Raw genomic sequence first — 17,535 nt, 5'->3', positions numbered from 1 at the left:
ATATGCATTTCTTTAATGTGTATCTGTCTTGTCATGTGGGAGAAACTTAAATATATATATATGAAAATATATAATATACATTCACAAGAAAAATGAAATACTCACCAGCTTCCCGTCTGCCTGTTAATAAGAGAACAAGGAGTGACCCATCTGTCTCCTTCAGCTTCCAGGACCAATGGGCTGGATTACAGGGGGGAAAAAGCAAACAGAAGATAAGCACGAGGCAGGAAACCATAGTGCCATGTTCCTAGCAAACATGGCTGCCAAAAGACAGGAAATGTTAGGAACACTATCATCTGGATCTATAGGCTACCATTGCAGAGGAGCTAAGTGAAGACTGTGCCTCAAGGAGATGTCGACTCAACTTCTCCCTAAGAGAGTAGGGGTCCCTTCATGACCCACGCTTTTATACTTCAGATGGAGCTCTTGCCCTTTCCTCCAAAATCTCTTCATCTCTATATTGACTAGTTTGGTCTACACAAAGCTATTGTGGAGTTTACGCCTTTATTGCTCATTTTAAAAACTAGACCCCAGACTGGGGCTGAGATGAGACCAAGTAGTGAATATGGAACATATAGATGTTCTTGAATTTTCTATCCCCAATAGAAGAGTCATTTCTGTATAAAAACAAGCTGACCATTTCTTAATTCCAGAAATGTAGCACAGAATCAAGGAGATGGACAAGCAAGAGGAAGATGCTCCTAACCTATCCGGAGGTAAAGAAAAAATAAGACAAGATATACAGACTTTATGCATCTGGGTAAATAGTGATATTATTTTTCTTCTGCTTATAAATCCTCCCAATAATTGTTGAATTTGTTGAATGACTACACCCGCCTGGAGTGGCCCACAAACTCTGATTTTCTTCTCTCCCTAATGGATGACTTAATAGCAACATTTTATACTTTTAATGTGCCCAGGGAAGAAGGTCATTTTCAGATCTTATCGTTCCCAGAAAACATTACGAGCCTGATGGCTTTTAGTACCGTTCAATACCTGCTAGTTACTCCATAATAGGATTTCTAAATCCACAGGTGGATAAGGACTAAATGAAGAAATTATAATAGGCTTTTGTGTTAATGCATCATTATAGAAAGAATTAACTTTACCCTAAGAGTCTAGAGAAGGAACGCTAAGAATCAAAAAAGAAAATCTATGGATGCAACTACAATACAATTCACAATGAGCCCACAGTCACTAGTCAGTAAATAAGCGGACCAACTTAACCAATCGGTTGTAATTGAATTACAAAGTAAAAACTGAAATCTGATCACCAGGAACCATAAACTGTAAAGAGAAAAACATCAATTCTGTGCAAATAGCTTACAATTCATAGTCATCAAAAAAGCTGGCCCTAGGAAGTCATCCTGCATATATGTTATTAGTTGAACATAGAAACAACATATGCTTACCTGTCGATGTAGTCAACGTCAGAATCAAAGGTTTCCAACCTTCCAGTGATAATCCTTCCATACACATGTATTACTTCTCCTGTTTTAAGAAGCATTAAAAATCTAATGTACTTAGCTCAAACTCCAAATATACAGCATATGTTCTGTTTGTTTTCTGTAATATATTCCCAGCATGGCACAGATGCATAAAAATACGGCTTTTTAAAAAAAAAAAAAAACTGGGGTATCATTTATTTTTAACCTATTCAATAACATTTTTCTGAGCTAGGGTACATCTCTTTCAAAATTGGCTGTACATTTCTATGTTTACAGATGAATTATTACGCTTATATAATCTTTTACTCATTATAAACTCTATAAGACATAAAATTAAATGAGGTTCCAATGTTTAAAAAAGATCTCCACCTCGTCAAAACACACAGTTTCATACAGAAAAATTCATTCCAGGGCTCTAAAAATACTGCTTTTTAATAAAAATATAATTGTAAAGTGAGTATTATGATCCTGTGATTGGTGTTATATTTTAGAAAGGCTAAAATAACCAGTTATCTCAAGCAAAGACTTAATTATCTATAAAATGGCACACAGAAGGAATAATGGATTTTCTTTCCAATCCTGTGAAGAGGGTGGAAGGAGGAACAGTCTCCTCACATTTCTCTTTTTTATTGTCTGGGTCCTGTATAGGCTATCTATCCTAACAATAGTGTGCCTTGGGATGCTTTAACTCCATGAGACTTTCTTCTGGACTTTGCTGAAGTGTGTACGTATGCTATATGTTCTCACACATATGTAATATCTTAAAACATTGGTCACACAGAGTTGAGATGACAGAAGTACTTACCACGGAAGAATCAGTGCAAGGGAGGGATAAGAAAAGGCTGGTCCATGACAGTTAAATTAAAGTTAGAGAGGAAAGATACATTCTGGAATTCAATTGCATAGTAATGAAATATAGATACTGATAATTAACTGCATTTTAAAATCTGGAAGAAGGGGCTGGAGAAATGGCTCAGCGGTTAAGAGCACTGACTGCTCTTGCAGAGGACCCAGGTTCAATTCCTAGCCCCACATGGCAGCTACAAACCGTCCTTAACTCCAGGTCCAGGGGAATCTGAAGCCCTCTTCTGACCTCCGTGGCATTGCACAACATGGGTGCACTCACAATGCAGGCAACACACTCATACACTTAAAATAAAAATAATAAAATATTTTTTTTAATCTGGAAGAAAAGATTTTGAGTGTCTTCACAAATAAAGAACATGTTTGAATAGATAGATATGCATACCTTGCTATGAATAGTATACAATATATATGTTACAAACATTACATAATATCCTATACATATAAACATGTTTCACTCGTCATTCAGCAAATATGCTAGATTCAAAGATAGGGCAAGCCAGTTATGTTGTCATTTGCCTGTAATCCCAGCTACTCATGAGGTCGAGGTGGGAAGATTATTGCAGAATAGCATCACAGATGAGAAAAGTATGTGCTAGTCCTGTAAAACCTCAAAAAGTCTAACTGTGGGACTCATTGGGATCACTACATCCAGGAAACTTCATTTCACCATGAAAACTTATAGACACCAAAGCACATCTCCCATATCCTGTGTTGTGTGTTTTTAGTAAGAGGGGACTTTTCATCTGCAGGCATTGGATGGCTTCATTGAACCATTCTGGTACCATGATAGTCATTTTACAGATGGGTAAAGAGAAAGTGCGGTCCCTTGATGACTGACACAGAGGCCAGAGAGTTTGCAGAAACCTGAAATCTCTGCTGCTAAAAACTGACAGAATGATGCTCTTTCATTTTAACAGATCTGCACCATTGACTTGCTGATTCTTTGAGAAGACTTCAAGCTGTCACATGTGCCATTTTAAAAAAAGGCAACAGGTTACAGAAATAGGAACTCCTGTGGGATTTTGTTTGTATCTAAACAAAGAAGCCCAATGAGGCTGACAAAAGGGCAAAGTAGACCACAATGCCAGGGGATTCTGCGTCACAGTGAAGGACTGTTAACCACACATAGAAGTCCAACTGCACATGAAATACCATCTCGCCTGTATCTATCTCCCCGCACCATGTCTCTGGCTGCTACTTTGGGCAGCAGGCTTCCCAAATGAAATGAGAATAATTGTCTAGAAAGTGAGTGTAAAGAATCAGCCATGTGGATCCTGCCTGCAGGGATCACTCTGACAGGGTCAGCTACCAATCATTCCCCTGGAAGGAGGAGGAGACAGTGTACAGAACTCCACTCAGGGAGACAAAGGGGTTTGACAGATATGGACACAAACTGACATCCCAGTTCATACCTCTAACAACTCCTTATTCATCCCTCATCATAACAAGACTCCTACCACCTAAACTGGAGCTTTCTATAGTCAAGCTGCAGGAACCCAGATGTCTGCACATAGTTTTCACAGCTCATGTCCTTTTCATAAAACATGATCATATCTTGGTTACTTAACCTAATGGAATGGAACACATTTATGAAAAATATACATCAATAAGACACTGCCTAATTCATATCCTTCTAAATATAATTTAGATGCAAACATATAATCTTTGTCTATACACAGTACATAAACACTATTCAGAACCATGGATATTCATTCTGATAATCTTAACCTGTCAAATCAATCAAAACAATTAGATCTGCTTATACGTTCTAACATAATCATACATAAAAATTTAGCAACTCGGGCTGGTGAAACGGCTCAATGGTAAAAGCACTTTCCACCAAGTACAAGAACCTGAATTTGATCTCCAGAATCCACACGGTAGGAGGGAACCACCTCCTAAAAGCTGTCCACACACACACACACACACACACACACACACACACACACACACACAATCAGTAAATAAGTAAATGTAATAATTTTAATTAGTGACTTATATTCACATACTTATACAATTCTGGAAATACAAAACAAATGAAAAATCTGAAATAGAAGGAGGAATTTTCTAAGAATAAGAGAGCAAAATATTAGAATTCTAAATGAATTTATTATTTAGTTTTAAGGCAGACTTTTTAAATTACTGGATTTATTTCTCGGTGGCAATCCCTTCTTCTCTTATGTAAATCCTTGAACTTTATACAACCTCCTCCTCATCCATCCTATTGGCCTTTAATATATCTGTGCTTTACCAATTCTCAAACTTTTATCTAAGATCAAAAATATATGCCTGTGTTTTCTCTGAGTCACGAACGAATCCTCTAGATAAACATCAGGGTTACAACATAGACACATTAGAAATATTAACCCAACCTGAGAAAATTTTGGCAACTAATGGGTGTTGACAGGGAGAGAGTCTCTTTCAAGGATGGGATGCTTGGTAGGTTAACCAGCCTTCAGTGGATGGACCCACACTGAAGAACATTTTGAACACAAATTAGACTCCATAGGCCTTATTTTATATATAATTAAATAGGACAGGGGCAATAAGAAGAGGTGTAGATGGGGGAGGAGATCTAAATACCATCAAATTATATTTCATAAAAATCACAAAAATTCATTTAAAAAAAAACAGAGTTAATAACATTCCAAGCTGCATCCAATACTACTCATTACAAGACAAAATGATATATACAGGTGCCTGTCTCAGTTTAAATTTCAATGTCTATATGACTTTAGAAAAATTACTGAACCTCCTGTGACCTCAGTTTTTTCAAAGTAATAATAGCTCCTATATCATCATGTTTTTGTGATACTCCAATAAGATATGAAGAGTTTAGAATGGAACTTGGCACACAGAAGGGGTTCAATAAAGACTTCCTAGTGTGGATGGACTATTGAGATGGTTACAAAGATAAAAAGTGTATTTAACTTTGGTGTGGTAGTTTGAATGAGACTGTCCTTCATAGGCTACAAATATTTGGACACTTGGTCCCCAGTTTGTGGCACTGTTTGGGGAGGGCCACGGAACCTTTAGGAGGCATGGCCATGCTGAAGGAAGCTTGTCACTGGGGGTGGGCCTTGAGAGTTCTTAAACCTTGCAGTATTTCCCGTCTCTCTCTGCTTCCTGTGCCTGCTTGAAGATGTGATGATTCAGCTTTCTGTTCTGGCAGAAAGGCCTCCCTGCTAAGGGGAGCTCTAATCCCTCAGGAACTGTAAGGTAAATAAATTCTTCCTTTTATAAATTGCTTTGGTCAGTGTTTTTTAATCACAGCAACAGAAAAGTAACAACCACAACCAGCCTTTTTCTTATCAAGTTTTAGAGTCTTTTTTTATCAGTGAAGCAAAAGAACAAAAGCAGCTAGAGGAGAAACAAAACCAGGTTGAAAAGGCATCAGAAGTTGAAACTTAGTTTCAAAACAACATCAGATAAGAAGCTAAATTTGATGCTTATAGAGACTACCCACCAAGGTAGAAGCACTTACAACAAGCATTGGCAAAGGGATTCCTGTTTAATATTTAATATTTCTTACCTGGAACTCCACTTGATGGATTAACTCGGTACACAATGGGTGTGTATGCCTTGGAAAACTGTTTGGAAAATATTATCACAAGTGAGCATTTCATTAGAATATCCATGAACAGCCACAAACCGTTCTTCATAAAGCATTTGTGCAAATGGGTTTTTCTTTAATCAGTCCCACACCTATTTCTCTTTATCCTCATACTAGCTCCAAGAACTAAGGCTGGTAGGCACTGTTGTATTTCTCCTGCAGATGAAGCAAAGGATCCAGTCAAGGCCATACAGACCTCTATTCTGCAGCATGCCGTTCAAATCTTTGCAAGCCTGTTTCTACACTTGCCACACTAGGAAACTTTTTTAGCAAAAGGAAAGTAGGCAAGACATCATCCAGAATGTTAGTCTTTTAATTCCGTCTTTATAATTTAATGCTTTAAAGGTTTTTATTTCCCCCCAAAAAATCATTATTTAATTGGAAGGATTGTAGCTTAAATTATTGTCAGTCAGCAGGTATACAAAATGAGAAGTTGTATTTATATGGGTGAGATGCTCTTTGGAGAAAAAGAAGGTGCCTGTTGAATGGAAAAATAAGGAACAGGAAGCTACACTCTTCCTCAAGAAGGCGGTAAGGGCTAGGGACATGGCTCAGTGAATAAAGTACTTGTCATGCAAGCCTGAGGACTTGAGTTTGGATCCCCAGAACCCATATAAAGCCAGGTGTATCAATAATCCCAGTTCTCCTATGGCAAGATGGGAGATGAAGGCAAGAGAATTTCCAGATGTTCATGAGTCAGCTAGACATACAGAGCAGCAAACAACAAAGAGACCTTGCCTCAAACAAGGTAGAAGATAAAGATGGACACCCAAGTTTGTCCTCTGATCTCCACATGCTCACATGGTCATGTATACAGCCATATTCATACACATACACACACCACACACACACACACACACATATCCAAAGAAAGAAGTTAACAGCACTGATGGAAGAAATGGGAGCCTATTGAAGCTTATTCATGAACCCCAAATAAATTTATAATTTTCTTGAAACACACCTGATAACTACAGGCTTCACGAAGAAGGGACAATGCCTGATACCACTGACCTTGCTTCCCTTTGCCTAGTCTGGAATGCAGAAGGCATTCAGATTCTTGTGAATGAATGAAGTAGCCCTATCTGGGCTGTGTAATATACTGCTGAAGAGTAAAAGAGTTCAGGAAGTACATGAAGGAGAACAGCAAGGAAGAGGTTAAGAATGGTGAGGGACAAGGTATGGACATTTCTTGCAAACAAGAATGTTGGGTTCAGCAGAACGCCGCTTAGTCATAGATCAGAGAAAAACATCTTGAGTCTAAGTCATGGTACTGCAAAACATAGGATGATTGTTTAATGTTAAACATAATCACTGTCTGACTAGCCTTCCTGGAAATTGATCTATAGATTGTGTAAGAAACTAATACACTCTTGAAGGCATTTAGGTTAGGCTAAGGGAAGTGTATTAACCCATCAGGAAATCATTCCAGGCAAAGAAAATGAAGGAGCATAAGGAACAGACTGAACTGACCAGGGCAAGGTTTGACCCATAAGTAAAGACCTCACCCAGAAAAAGACTTAGTTATCCCTTCTTTCTCCAGATGCCTAAACTGATCCCTTTATAAACAATCAACAAACTACAGCAAACTGTTTTGTCTGGGCTGTATCCAGCGGCCCAGGAGTCTACCTTTCTAGGGAAAATATCACCAGTGAATAACTGTAGTTAATCAACAGCCGTAATCACACATTAATAATGAACAGACTTTTCAACCAAGCTGATAGTGACCTTGCGAGTGTGGATTTTAAGTATTGATCCACAGAGAAGTACAGCTTGCCATCAAGACTATTTTCTTTATTCTCTGCCAGAAAGGTTAGAAAATAGTTCACAGAAAACATGCAGCTAGGGAGTCAAATAAGAATGTTGTGACTTCACAGATTAAGAACTGTCTGATCTCAACAAAAGATAAAGATTAATGCAGTTCCACATACACTTGCCAAGCATTCAGTCCGAGTTCTGACCTACCAGCCAATGCTCCAACTTGGCTTTCATCTCCCATGGAGGGGGAAGAAGACACTTCTTACCAAAGTTACTTCTCTTGGGATTTTATCACAGGAGACTAGTGAGGTAGAGAAGTGGTTATTGCCCTCTCTTGAACATGTTAAAAACTGAGGCAGAGACAGCAACCTAATTCAAAGGAAATGAGGAAGCATTTCTCTTGGTTTCCAACTTAAAATCTAAGACTCCATCTGTCATCCACTTAGAAGTTTGTGGGGAATACAAAGACTCCTTCACTGCTTCCTCCTCTGAGAGCACTGGGGCACACTCAGGGTTAAACCATAAGAAAAGGCTTCACTTGTGAATCTCTCTAAATTGATATAACATAAAATGGTATATTTCTAAGAGAAAACGGGCGTCTGGTCACCCACCAGGCTAGAGACAGGACAGTGAGAAATTAATGAGCTTCCAAATCAAGTTTCCTGCAGGCTGGTCCTTGAGCCCAGTGAGGTCAGCAACAGAGAGATGGGAAGGTGGGTAGATGCAGGGCAGAAACAGTGGAGTAGAAGGATAAAGCCACAGCCACCAGCTGCTTGATAAACCTTCTGTGAGTTGTTCAGACTTGTCAGTGCCCGCAGCAGGCTCTTTGGAGTGGGTTGGCAAGACGGAATTAATTTTTAATACCCATGGTTCTGTTAGTCCCAGTCCCAAAACAAAAAGAAACACTGCATTTTATTTTGCTCAGAATGTCTCTCATTAACTGTATCCCCTGGTGATAGTTCATCAACTCACCAAGCTAGTTGAGCCATTGATGGACTTGCTTTCTTTAATGTGCAATTTTAGGAAGTGTGTCTCCTCCACCTCTGTTCCTACTGATCTTTATAACAGGTAGGAAAGCTGCTATCTGAGGTGAAAGGGAGCTTGATGATGCTGTAGCGTGCTCAGATACCTCTCATCTATAATACCCCTCTGAGCCAGGGCATCCGTGGTGATGGGACTCTTAATAAGAAAGAGCAGTGTAACTTTGTTTTTTCTTTCTGCTACATTCTCACAGAGGCAAATTTCAGACAAGATAGTCTTGGGTTGAAAAACAAATTGTTCATTGAAACTGGCCAGCAAATTCCAAATTTCAAAATTTCCTACATAAAATGTGCTGTATTACAGATGAATTTAGAGTTCTAAAAGAACATCAGTTAGTGACTAAGTTTTATTATCTATAAAGGCCCCCCTCAACAGAGGTCTTTTTCAATAGGAACATTACTGAAGTTCCGCCTTTCATGAAAAGTCCAGCGTCTCACTTGCAGAGATCATTTGGGGATCTTAGACTTATCCAAACATAAAAGCCCAGTACAAATATTAAGACTATAAATTAAATCAGATTTGACACTGGTCTAAGAGAAATCTGTGTGTGTGTGTGCACGCATGTGTGTGCGTGTCTGTGTCTGTGTGTGTATCTGTGTGTGTCTGTCTGTGTCTGTGTGTGTGTCTGTGTGTGTCTGTCTGTCTGTGTGTGTGTCTGTGTGTGTGTGTCTATATGTCTGTCTGTGTGTGTGTGTCTGTGTGTGTCTGTGTGTGTGTGTCTGTGTGTCTGTCTGTGTGTCTGTCTGTGTCTGTGTGTGTGTCTGTGTGTGTGTCTGTCTGTGTCTGTGTGTGTGTCTGTGTGTGCGTGTCTGTGTGTCTGTCTGTGTGTGTGTGTCTGTGTGTGTGTGTCTGTGTGTGTGTCTGTGTGCGTGTGTGTCTGTGTGTGTGTCTGTGTCTGTGTCTGTGTCTGTCTGGGTCTGTGTCTGTGTCTGTGTCTATGTCTGTGTGTGTGTGTCTGTCTGTCTGTGTCTGTGTCTGTGTCTGTCTGTGTGTGTCTGTCTGTCTGTGTCTGTGTCTGTGTCTATGTGTGTGTGTGTATCTCCCTCTCTGTCTCTGTCTCTCTGTGTGTATCTCTCTCTCTCTGTCTTTCTATGTCTTTGTCTCTCTCTCTCTCTCTCCTTTCTCTCCTTTCTTCCTTTTTGGTCTATCTGATCTTGCAGGAGAATTCCACCAGCAAATGTGCTTTCAGACTAGTGTCAGAAAGAATAGAATAAAAAGTGTCATTGAGGGGCTGGAGCGATGGCTCAGCAGTTAAGAGCACTGACTGCTCTTGCAGAGAACCCGGATTCAAATCCCAGCACACATATGGCAGTTAGCAACCATCTGCAACTCCAGTTCCAGGAGATTCGACACCCTTTCTGACCCCTGCAGGTATTGTATGACATAGGTGCACTTATGTACATGCAGGCAATGCACTCATATACATAAAGTTAAAATAACAAATAAAATATTTTAAAGGCGTCATTGAGCACAGGAAGTGAAGGTTGGGCCCCCCAAGGACCTGAAGCCCCTGAGTCTCTTCAGCGTCCTAACACTCAGCATCTGCTGAAAATGTAACACTGGTCTACCTGTGGCTCCCCTATGAGCTGCAGGTCCAGTGCATTCACAATTCCATGCAGGTTCAAATCCTAGTTCTGGCACTTACAGGGTCATGTGGTAAACATAGTGAATGCCTAACTCCTAAGTTTGTGAGCATCGTATAACACAGCACTCAGCTACAGCCTGACATGAAAGCATTGGATGGTTATTTTTCATAGGATGATAGAAACCCTATCTCTCAGTCTTTCTTCTGACCCTATAAAAGCGACATGATAGCTGATTAGTAACTTGTTATTGGTAACACATCACACTACTAGCTGACCAGCCAAACACACATTCCTCCTTCTTTAGGACCCACCTTGAAAGTACAGCTGTCTTGAAATCCTTGACATGGGCTGCCTACAATCTGTCCCCCAGAGCGTACTTCCAGAGAATACAGACCCTCCTGTGCTTCAGACAGCAGAGATCTGAAGTGAGGGCAGAAAATGGAAGTCTTTGTGAATCGGAAATCAGAAGTTCCCACTGCAAGAAGCCCACTTGACCACTTTGAACGTTTGCCCTGTGTTTGTAAAATGAACCCAACTGAACATTTCTCTATTTCACCTTTCACCACCTGTATCTACTCATGATGACTGCATTTTAAAGGCTTGATCCTCAGCAAGAGAGATTGTGTTACTTGTTTTTGTTGTTGAAAGTCCTTTAAATTTAATATTAAAGGACTGAGTCTCAGAATTATGGGCTCATAGAACTTTTTAAATTAGTAGGGATATTTTGACAGATAATCTATTCCCTGTTTCAGTTTAGGAAGAAAATTAAAGTTCCTGCTTGGTGTGGTAGTGCATGCCTGTAACCCCACTACCTATGAAGCGGGCACAAGAAGATGTGATGTCCAGAAGAAGGATTTCAATAATTTACAGAGATTGCATATAGAAATGGTAATATTTGGGTATATTGTGTTAAATAAAAGGGACACAGGGCTGAGGAAATGAAGTCGCTATTGTCACATCCTGTTCCTTTGTGTAAATTTAAAAAGATCTCCTGTTCGAGATGAGTTGAAAAAAATGCGTGTGTGCATGCATATATATCCTGCAGATGAGTGATAAAAAGGAGTTGACTCTTCCTTATTCACAGAAGGGAAAGATTACACTAAACTAGATGTTCAGAGAAGTGGGGATGGGCATTAAAAGTGTGATTGGTGCATTTCAGGAAACAAAACAGAAAGGGTTAGCCTGTCTGGAAGAACAGAAGACAAAGGAAAGTGTCAATGTTATGCAGTGTTTCTAAGACACACATAAAGAAAGAGCTGATAAAAACTTCACAGACCACCAGATTTGGGTAGAGGAGCAGGTTACTAGGTTACTTCAATTTCTACACCAATGTTTCCTACACACAGGTAATAACAGGCTAAATAAGCAAGCAATACATTTATTTCCCAAATTTTTTTAGATATATGCACAATTCTTGCCATCACACCTATTCCAAATGACAAGTACTTTAGTTCCAAAATGGTAGGCATTGAAATCTTAATAGCAATACAAGTTCTTGAAACAAGCAAATGGAAACAGAATCCAGCCGTCCCTTATTCTACTCCTTTATCTTGGACCTCCTCTTTTTTTGTTACTTGATAATTTCAGACATTTATATTGTAAATTTAGTCATTTCCACCCTCCACCATTCCCCTCTCCATTCCTCTTTTTCTCCTGCTGGAACCATTTTTCCTCCACACATTCCCTTCCAGTTCCATGCCTCTTTTTTGGGTGTGGTCCACTGAATTTAATTAGGAGGTTATTTACGAATCAGTACCTACATCCACTCAAGAAAATGACAAGTATACCTAGTCTGGCATGTCACCACAGGCAAATCCAAGAAGACAGGAGAAACATCACAGGGGATCTTTGGCAGGGCAGGCAACACCATGTTCACTAGGTCTATCTCCAGCTGAGAGCCGTTGGTGGGGTAAAGAACACTTCTCTCCAAATCTAAACACAAGGGACAGGAGAAATCTCAGGCCAAGTAGGTATAATTCACAAGGGGCAGTGCAAACATTGGCCACATGAGGGCAGTGTAAGACACTCAGTTTGCCAGAGGATTAAATAACTCACTTCCAAAGGCATTTATGAGGGTTATGTAAAAACATTTTCTATTTATGAGCTTATAAAGTAGTTTTCTCTCAAGTCTGCCTACCTCCAGGAAAGAGTTTTCCAACCCTCAAAGTTACTTTACACCATCGTAGAAATGGGTATGCTAAGGCATGATTTAGCAGCTCCCACCTACAGAATCATTTATAAGGATAGCAGTCAACATACTGCAAGAACTCTGCCACATACTTTCATATCAACTCATTTATGGTTCCACCAAGAGGATGTTGATGTGACAAGGACCTCTGCTATGACATTAGCTAATCAGCATCTTTAAAGACAGAACTGAGTCAGTCTGTCCAAATCCCTCAAGGCTTCCTTTCCACCTGTTCTTAGCCAGTGAAGCAAGAATTCATATTTCTTTTTTACTTTGAATCAATAAATACAATACTCATATTTAGGGAAGTCCACACTTACCATTAAAAATAACTGTGATCCATGTTCCTCCTGCAAGGCTGCCTTCAACAGGATCAATGTGGAAACTCAGGTGAGGTTCTGTAAACAAGACAAAACATTGCCTTTAGAAGTCATTTTCAATCCACTAGCATCACAAATACTTTAAAGCAAAATTTAGCATGTATAAGACTAATCAAAAGGGCTGGATAAGGGGCAGGTTACTGAACCTTAACCACAGAGTTTTTAGTTCAGAATGTGTACTTCAAATCAGAGACTGCTGGTCCAGGGCATACACATTCAGTACCCCACTTTAAGGAAAACTGATCCCTCTCGATTGAGACATCCAGAATCCCAGTGATCATCAACACAATCCTGAATTGCAATTTCCTTTTTTCCATTTCCTTTGCAGCAGCATGGAGGACACATTTGGTTCTTTTAAATACATTTTTAATTTACCACCATGCCTGGCCTTCCCTGTTGTTTTATAGGAGTTTTATTGTTTTGTTTTGTGTGAGGGTGTTATTGTTACTTGTTTGGGGTTTTGTTGTTTATTAAAAAATATATGTGTGTGTGTGTGTGTGTGTGTGTGTGTGTGTGTGCATGTAAATGCAGATGCCCTTGGATGCCAAAAGCATTGGATCCAGAGAGACAAGTGATTGTGAGCCACCCAATGTGAGTGTTGGGTAATGAACTCAGGTCCTTGGGGAGAGCACTATACCTGCTCTTAACTGCTGAGCCATCTCTCCAGCCCCACATTTGGTTCTTAAACCCAAATCTCTCATTGCCTCTCTTCTCTTTCTCGATGTTTAATCAGTAGTCATATTTAAGTATAAAGATCATCAGTTCAAGGAAACTAGAAAAATTTTCTCATCCTTTCCATGCAGTAATTAGCAAGGAAAGCATTATCTACAGAACACTGTTTGATTTCTGTGTCACAAAATTTCAAGGATAAACCAGACCATGTTGCTTGTGAGCTAGCCCAGGACATCCATATAAAGCAGTTAGACAGGTGACTCACTACACACCTAAGGATGGTGGGGCTCCACTCACATCAATGTGTCATCACAGCAGCCCAAACTGGATCACATGATCCCTAGCCCCCAGAGATGATTAGATACTTTTATCCAAAGAAAACAAAAATGAATACCACAAGAAGATGCAGAGGATGACCAGATTCACAGAGAAAAACTGGAAGCATGATTTGAGATTACATTTTAACACAAGCAGTTATTAATCACTAAGATAAGTTACCCCTTAGGGAAAACAGACCAATATAATATACTAAGAATTATATCAACTAGCCCTAAAAAGGATTATAAAAGAGGAAGTTATAAGTTATTATTAAAAGATTTGAATTGTAACAGCAACCTCCATTGGTCATTAAAAGTCAAAATATTCATAACACTTTAACAAATAACTTCAGATATTAATCAGAAAAAAATAACTATTAAACAGAAATTTCAGACTCAGATGTAGATACTTCAACATTTCCTTCCAAAATAATGGTTTTAGCTTATATTTTAAGCAGGCAAGTGAAAACTGTATGTATTTATGGTATATAACCAAAGCAATACTTTTAACTCTTAAAGCAATCCTCAAGGTAACCTAATGAGTTGTTTTCCTTTTTTTTTTTAACCTAATGAGTTTTAATCTGAATATGTTCAAACACTTCCTACTTACCTGCTAAAATCAGTATTTCCATACTCAGGAGAGAGATTAACCAGCCAGGCATCACGTCAATGCAACTCAAGCCTCTTAAGACTGCTCAGGTATTCAAAGCATTTTTAGAGTTAAATGGCCCAAGTAGTTTTGTGCCTTATAAAACAAAATGTGAAAATACTGCTATTATTTTTTACTATATACTATCAATTTTCTGTATTGAAACAGAAAATTAGAGATGAGAAAAATACAGTGTTAACATCTTTAGAAGCACTCACCATCTTCTTAAGCTCAAGGGAAACAGATCATATAAGAAACCTAATAGAAAATCACCAGTCCTCATCTTGTTTCAATAGCCTATTTACTGCATGTTTAAGTTGGGTGAAGAATAATGATAGCAGCCATTAACTCACTAGCCGATGAACAGGGGTCTGTTTTGTTCTCCTCTAGCCTATCTTCCTAACTTTCTCTCCCATGATTCTCCAACTTGAACCCTGTTTGAGAGTTATCCCAATCCACCACTCAGACAAGACTTCTATCCATCAGTCTCTGCTGTGGCTTCTAATGGAACTTATTAGGCCAGCTCAGGATCCCATCCTCCACCAGATCTTCCCCTATCAGTTTTGTTTCCCTTGACCATCCCTCCAAACCTCCAATTCATATTCTACGAGCCCCCAGCCAGAAAATGATGTGTTACCACAGACACCTTGCCTCCAGAGCATACCCTGAAGAGACCCAGAGACCAGAGGTCCATTCTCAAAACCTTTTCGGTGTGAGGCCCCACACAGTACTCAAAGAATTTAATCCATTCACACATTTTTAAATACCCTCAATCTCAGGTTGGAGAGACCCAGTTTCAGGGAATCCGACTCCCTCTTCTGTCCTCTGTGGGCATTGCACGGCATGGGTGCACTTACATGCAGGCAATACTTTAATACACATAAAGTAAAAATAATAGATAAAAAAATGAAATATCCTGAATCTGATTTTACTGATCAAAGAGAAGTGGCTTTTCAATCGATGTGAAACAGATGGATGGAGTGCACAGAGCCTGACTGAAGCCTCTTATGCCTGCTTTAGGAATGCTGCAGAGCTGCAGGGCTGCTATCCAACACAAGCCAAAGCGAGTAAATAAATCTTCCTAATCCACTGGCTCTGAAGTTTTCTGAAAGTTACAAAAAAATTAAAAGAATAGACCCATATTATTAAATAGGCATTAATTTAGATTTCTATGAAAATACTGAAAGTAGCAACAGTTATACCATTTCAGAAAACAGAACCTCAACATAGTCTCAGAAAAAGAATGTTTGCAAAAAGCAGGCGGTAAATATATCATACAGGTATGTCCTGATTAAGCTAGCCAAAAATAGAAAATCACTTATATTTAACTCAACACTGTGAAGGTTGATAGTGTGCCCACTAGAAACTGAGCACCGTGCTAGAAGCCGGGAAAACAAACAGCCGTTTATCAAGGTGGAGATGTGGAATCTGCTTGCAGATATAAAAGGACTTCTGACATTTGCAAGAGTTCTTTAACATTGCAAATTTCCTAAGTTTTTAAGTCTATTTGAAATTTGGTTCAACTTACAAACATCCAATTTTGTGTAATATGTCTACCACTGAAGAACGGGACTAAGGAATATTCACTTCCTAACCCAAAAGCACAAGATCAGACTTGCATCTTCTACCCAGGCAAATATACTCAGTATAGAAGAACCTGTTTTCAATTTCACTACATTATCTTAACGTTTTTGTTTAATACCTAGTGCCAAGCTTATAACAAAGGAGACATGCCTCCACATGAAAGCTGTTAAAATCTATGTTAGAAATGCCTGTTTTCTTCTAAAACAGAGCAGTCACATCAGCAATAAGTACCATTTTTCTTTGTGACATCTATTACTCAATCCACTAATTCTTTCTAAGGATAAACAGTGTCCCTTTATTTCTTTAATGAGAATTTTTCAACCACAGAGAAAAACGTTGCTTATTTGGTCAAGTCCTCTTTCTGCCCTTGTCCTTCTTTCTTCTGATGCCTCTCCCTGCTCTCCTTCTCTTCCTCCCTCATCTCCCAGCTCCCCCTGCTCTAGAAGCTTAGAAGACAAAGCTTCAAGGCCCTCCTGTAGACCTCCCATTTCCTTTGGCTTCCTACAGTATTAGCAAGAGATGTAATATAGAAAACAACAGAGGCGTTTCTGAATCAAACAATACCTGCTTGTTTCTGTCTTGCTGTGATTCAAGGAAGAAATTATCTTTTCTTTCTAAATGATCTTGCTTCTCTCTGCCAAGAACTGATGGTCATTTTATGTGGTTACAGTCCAGCCTGCAGTTGCAGGTAACTCACTCACGTTGGACTATAACTCACCTAACTCGTTTCTGTCCTAGTTAAATGTTCACCAGAGAGAAAGTTCAGAAATGACCATAGGGTGAGTTTAATGATTAACATGAGCTACTTAGACTTCCAAAGAAGGGATCGCTTACATATCCCCCCGCCCCTCGCATGTGTCTCAGACAAGAATTTCAAATAAAAGTCTACCAGTGAGACAAACAGGCATTCAGTGATTGAAAGCATGTGCCAGGAAGTCATCCACTAAACGAAGAGCCCAGCAGGAGGGGCTGAGAGGACTAACACTCTTCATGAGTACTCTCTGGCTCTTCTTGAAGAGTGACGTACATATATTTTGCTATGGGCTTGATGCGGTATATTCACTAGGGGCACAGGCCTAAAGAAGTGGGGAAACTTACTTGTTCAAAGCCCTGAAAAAGGGTTAGCTACTCCAGGTCCATAGTTTCATTTCCTATTTGCCCTCCTACTCTGAATTCTTAACCAAGAAGTCCTTGGTTTTCACCATTACTTTCCAATGGTTCCCAGCCAAGAGTCTCAACACCAGTTTGTTTTCACTTGATGAAGTATCAGCAAACCAGCAGAAGGTCAAGACACCTTCATACATAGTGAACATCTGACTTATCTGTCCTTGTCCAACTATGGGGAAAACTTGATAGCTTTATTTCTACTTGAAGGAAGATTGATATATCTGAAGAACTAGACCCACCAAGATTAGATTTAACCCACAGAAGTAAA

General features: G+C 39.3%; 1 protein-coding gene across 1 annotated transcript in view; it reads right to left on the bottom strand.

Annotated features, from left to right (window-relative positions):
- The window catches only part of Pkhd1 (PKHD1 ciliary IPT domain containing fibrocystin/polyductin), a 563,112-nt gene extending 546,375 nt beyond the window's left edge, over positions 1 to 16,737 (bottom strand). The window contains exons 1-8 of the mRNA XM_008825215.3: positions 16,665 to 16,737; positions 14,478 to 14,612; positions 12,819 to 12,896; positions 12,098 to 12,242; positions 10,622 to 10,730; positions 5,848 to 5,905; positions 1,413 to 1,491; positions 106 to 180 (exon numbers count right to left, since the gene is read on the bottom strand). Coding sequence (XP_008823437.1) covers positions 106 to 180; positions 1,413 to 1,491; positions 5,848 to 5,905; positions 10,622 to 10,730; positions 12,098 to 12,242; positions 12,819 to 12,896; positions 14,478 to 14,529 — 596 coding nt within the window. The 5' untranslated portion in view covers positions 14,530 to 14,612; positions 16,665 to 16,737. The remainder of the gene's footprint in view (positions 1 to 105; positions 181 to 1,412; positions 1,492 to 5,847; positions 5,906 to 10,621; positions 10,731 to 12,097; positions 12,243 to 12,818; positions 12,897 to 14,477; positions 14,613 to 16,664) is intronic.
- Positions 16,738 to 17,535: the final 798 nt, after the last annotated feature.

The sequence above is a fragment of the Nannospalax galili genome, unplaced genomic scaffold (genome assembly GCF_000622305.1).
Source record: "Nannospalax galili isolate Female #2095 unplaced genomic scaffold, S.galili_v1.0 scaffold329, whole genome shotgun sequence".
NCBI classification, from domain to species: Eukaryota; Metazoa; Chordata; class Mammalia; order Rodentia; family Spalacidae; genus Nannospalax; species Nannospalax galili.
Note: the sequence above shows the minus strand (reverse complement) of the source record. Positions and strands in the feature narration are given on the sequence as shown.